The sequence below is a fragment of the Emiliania huxleyi genome (assembly GCF_000372725.1).
Source record: "Emiliania huxleyi CCMP1516 unplaced genomic scaffold EMIHUscaffold_687, whole genome shotgun sequence".
Classification (NCBI taxonomy): domain Eukaryota; phylum Haptophyta; order Isochrysidales; family Noelaerhabdaceae; genus Emiliania; species Emiliania huxleyi.
The window spans coordinates 9,155-12,634 of record NW_005196851.1 but is presented as its reverse complement, the minus strand read 5'-3'; the positions used below and the strand labels follow the sequence as shown (position 1 = coordinate 12,634).

Genomic DNA, 3,480 nt, shown 5'->3' with positions numbered 1-3,480 from the left:
TGGCTCTATATAGCCCCGTACCCGATGCCAATCATCCGGCCCGCTGGGTGCGCTTCTCAGCTCCCAGGCCCTGGGTGTGCGGTTACTGACTGCACTCCAAGTGCTCCAAGTCTTGATGCCCTGACCTCCAGGGTTGGGCTCCATGTATGTATGTGGGTAGGGGGTCTGCACGCTCACAATAAGCAACGAACACTCACACGTCAAGAAAGATGCGCATCGGGACCGACGGGCAGCATCGAGTCATTCATTGCTCTTGCTTGATTGATTTCCTGGAAAGGTGGGGGGGAGTAAGCAGGCGCGGGTGCGAAAGAGCGATGGTGTCGCAGGTGGGGCACATCACTGACGTGCCTTCGCGACCAGCTCCGGCATTTCGTCGCACGGCATGTCCACGGGGATCGCGCGTGTCGAGTTGAAGATCTAAAATAAAAACTTTTGGTTAGGATAGGCAACTCATGAAAAAAATGTTCCAGTATTAGCAAGCAAAAATGAGCACACACACGACTTAGGTCTTAGCAAGTCCGCACCAGCGACTGCGCACCAGCGACTGCCACTCGCCTACCGTAACCATGCACCTCGTCAGATCTCGTCACAGACACACCAGGGCTCTCCCAAATCGCAGACAGGCACACCGACGCTCCGCCTGTAGATAGGCAACTCATGGGACTGAAGTCGATATGGCACACACATGCACACGCGCGCCGACGCAGCCAATCACGCCATCTTGGGCCCGCTCGCGTTCGCCGTTCCGCAGGGCGGGCGCCGTAGGCGTCCCCCAAGTGCTCTCAAAAGCGCACACCCCGTGACCCACACCTCACAGGTACTCAGGTAGATCGGCAAGATGGAAGAACAAAGTAGAAAGGCCCGCTTTAGGGGGATACAGCCCATGGAAATGCACAAAGAGGATACACCACGGCACTGCACAGCAACAGAAGTGTACAAATAGGACACACAAGAGTGCACGGACGCACACGATGGGGGAATGCAGCTGTTGGATGGGTCAGCATGGTTCCTATGATGCCTGTGGGCCACGCGGAGCCACCCCCGCGTTCCTGCCCAGCCGGTACTGACGTTGCGCCAGACGAGCTTCCTGAGACTCGAGCAATGGGGTTGCCTCGCGTTCCTAGCCCGAAGCGGCCGCAGGGAGCAGCGGGTCGGGCGCTGCGAGCAGGTCGTGGTAGTCGACGTCGCCGTCGGGGATGCGGTAGCGCGTCGGCTCGTGGACCAGCATCTTGTCGATGACCATGTTCTGGAAGCGGTGCAGCGTCTCCTCGAACCGGAACGAGAAGCGGCCGCCGGTGTAGAGGGGGGTGCTCGTGCCCTGGTGCACATTCTTGACGATGTCGATGTCCTGCGTGTTGATCAGGTCCCAAAACTGAAACATGTCCTCAAGGACCGCCTCGCCGCCTGGCGCGTCGAAGGCGGCGCGGTGCGAGAGGAACGTCGCCTGCTCGACGGTGCGCCCCGCTCCGTGCGGTGAGAGGATGACCCGAAACAGCGAGTCGGGGTAGAGGGAGAAGAAGGTGTTGGGGAAGAGGGCGACGTGGTACGCCATGCGCTGGTGGCGCGGCCGGAGCGTCGGAAAGGGAGGGATCCTGCCGGGGTCGATGGGCGTCCCCCCCCGCGAGAGAGGCTCCGTGGCAAAGCACATGTACATGCCCCTCCCTTGGTGCCGGCGGTGCTCGTCGACGCCGCTCACGTTGCAGAGCTCCGGGTGGACCGCCGGCAGGTGGTAGTACTCGAGGTAGTTCTCGACCAGGAGCTTCCAGTTGGCGGGCACGTCGTACTGCTTGCGCTTGTACGGGACGAGCCCGGGCGTGCCCACGCCAAAGCTGCTCTCGTACTCCGAGAGCGAGGGCAGCAGGTCGCCCAGCCACTCGGAGAGCGGAGGCGCCTCGCCTGGAGGTGGGCGGTACATCTGGTAGTGTCCAGGAAGTGTCTAGGAAGTGTCTAGGAAGTGCCTCGCCTGGAGGTGGGCGGTGGCGGGAGGGTCCGCAGAGGCCGGGGTGGGAAGCACGCCCAGAGGAGCGGCGGGGGCAGGCAGCGACATGGCGGGGGCAGGCAGAGAGATGGCAGAGCCAGAGGCGGGACTCGCCGTTGACGTTGACAAAGATGAGCCCGAGCGCCGAGTCCGCCCTCACGGGGAAGAGGCCGTTGCGCGACTTGTCGAAGTCCTTGACGTGCGAGGTGCAGAACTGCGGGAGCAACAGATCAGTGTGTGCGTGTAAACGGAGCGGCGGGGCGGCGCACCGTGTGGGACCGGAACAGGCAGGGCCGCAAGAAAGGCGGGCGAGGCTGCGAGGGACGGTGCGGCTTGGCGCTGCGCGCCTTCTGGCGTATGTGCTCGGGAATCCGCCTGCCGTCCGCCGTGTCATCAAAGGAGGGCGTCGCGATCAGCCGGCCGTCGAGCGCGTAGCCCCAGCGGTGGTAGGGGCAGAGGATGGTGCGCCGCTTGGAGCACGGCTCCTCGACCAGCTTTGCGCCGCGGTGGCGACACACGTTGTGGAACGCGCGCACCGTGCCCCCATCGTTGGCGAGTAGAAGCGAAGCGCCGCCGACGTTGACCGGCATCACGTCCCCAGGCTTTGACACGTCGCACAGCTCCGCCGCCGCCACCCAGCTGCTGCGGAACACGCGCTCCTCCTCCAGCTGTGCAAACCTGCGTCGCGCACATACACGTAAAATGACGCATAGCATGTTCGTCGGGAGAGCAAGTTTCTCCATCTAGTACCGCACTCTTTGTCATGGTAGACCGTGCCCGGTAGCGTGCTCGCCTGGCGAGCGGGGTGGGAGATCAGCACGGCACTGGAGAGTGGAGCGGTGCGGCGTGTGCGCGCCTCATCCACTGACCGGCGCGTGGCCTGGTACAGGCTGGGGTCAGACCACCGGCTGTTGTCGGCGGCAACGTAGCTCAGCGACGCGAGCCATCGCTGAGTCGGCGCGCGTGCAACCCGGGCGGCACGGTAGCCACTCCATCTCAACATTGGGTTTGGTTGCGGGGGGACGGGCGCCGAGCGACAAGGGGAATCCGGTTCGGGTGACCATTTTATTTCAACCAAAGGCTAGACCGTCATCGCCCGTCCTGCGTCCACCCATTCCGCGTTGGTGTCCCAGTCGTTGGTCGGACTGTGTTTCGCCTTCCCATCAATCAATCAAGGCTAGGAGGCTACTATCTACCCAAGCTCAATTTTATATAGCATGAGCTCTCGGCCCCGCTCGAGCCCGGATCGGCCGCCACCAGCACTCGAGATGGCCGGACTACCGATCGCCACCCCCGACCCCGCCGTCGTCATGGTGGGTAGTGGCAGCGCCACGGCCGTGAATGCGAACACTGCGCGGGAGGAGAGAGCGTAAATCCTCAGTCTTCACTCCGAGCCTCGACGGTCAGAGCGAGAGGGCTCGACGTCGCACCCTGACTCCCGCCAAGCACCGTAGCAACAGAGCCGTGACGCAAGAGCGAGTCGATAGCCGACCCGGATCGCA

At 63.2% G+C, this 3,480-nt stretch overlaps 1 protein-coding gene across 1 annotated transcript; it reads right to left on the bottom strand.

Annotated features, from left to right (window-relative positions):
• Positions 1–876: 876 nt before the first annotated feature.
• EMIHUDRAFT_446261 (hypothetical protein) lies at positions 877–2,983 on the bottom strand. The gene is made up of 4 exons (XM_005762264.1): positions 2,835–2,983; positions 2,326–2,771; positions 2,093–2,192; positions 877–1,896 (listed from the first exon to the last, which is right to left on the bottom strand). Exons 2-4 carry the CDS (start codon positions 2,719–2,721, stop codon positions 1,121–1,123), a joined length of 1,272 nt encoding a protein of 423 aa, XP_005762321.1. The 5' UTR covers positions 2,722–2,771; positions 2,835–2,983; the 3' UTR covers positions 877–1,120.
• Positions 2,984–3,480: the final 497 nt, after the last annotated feature.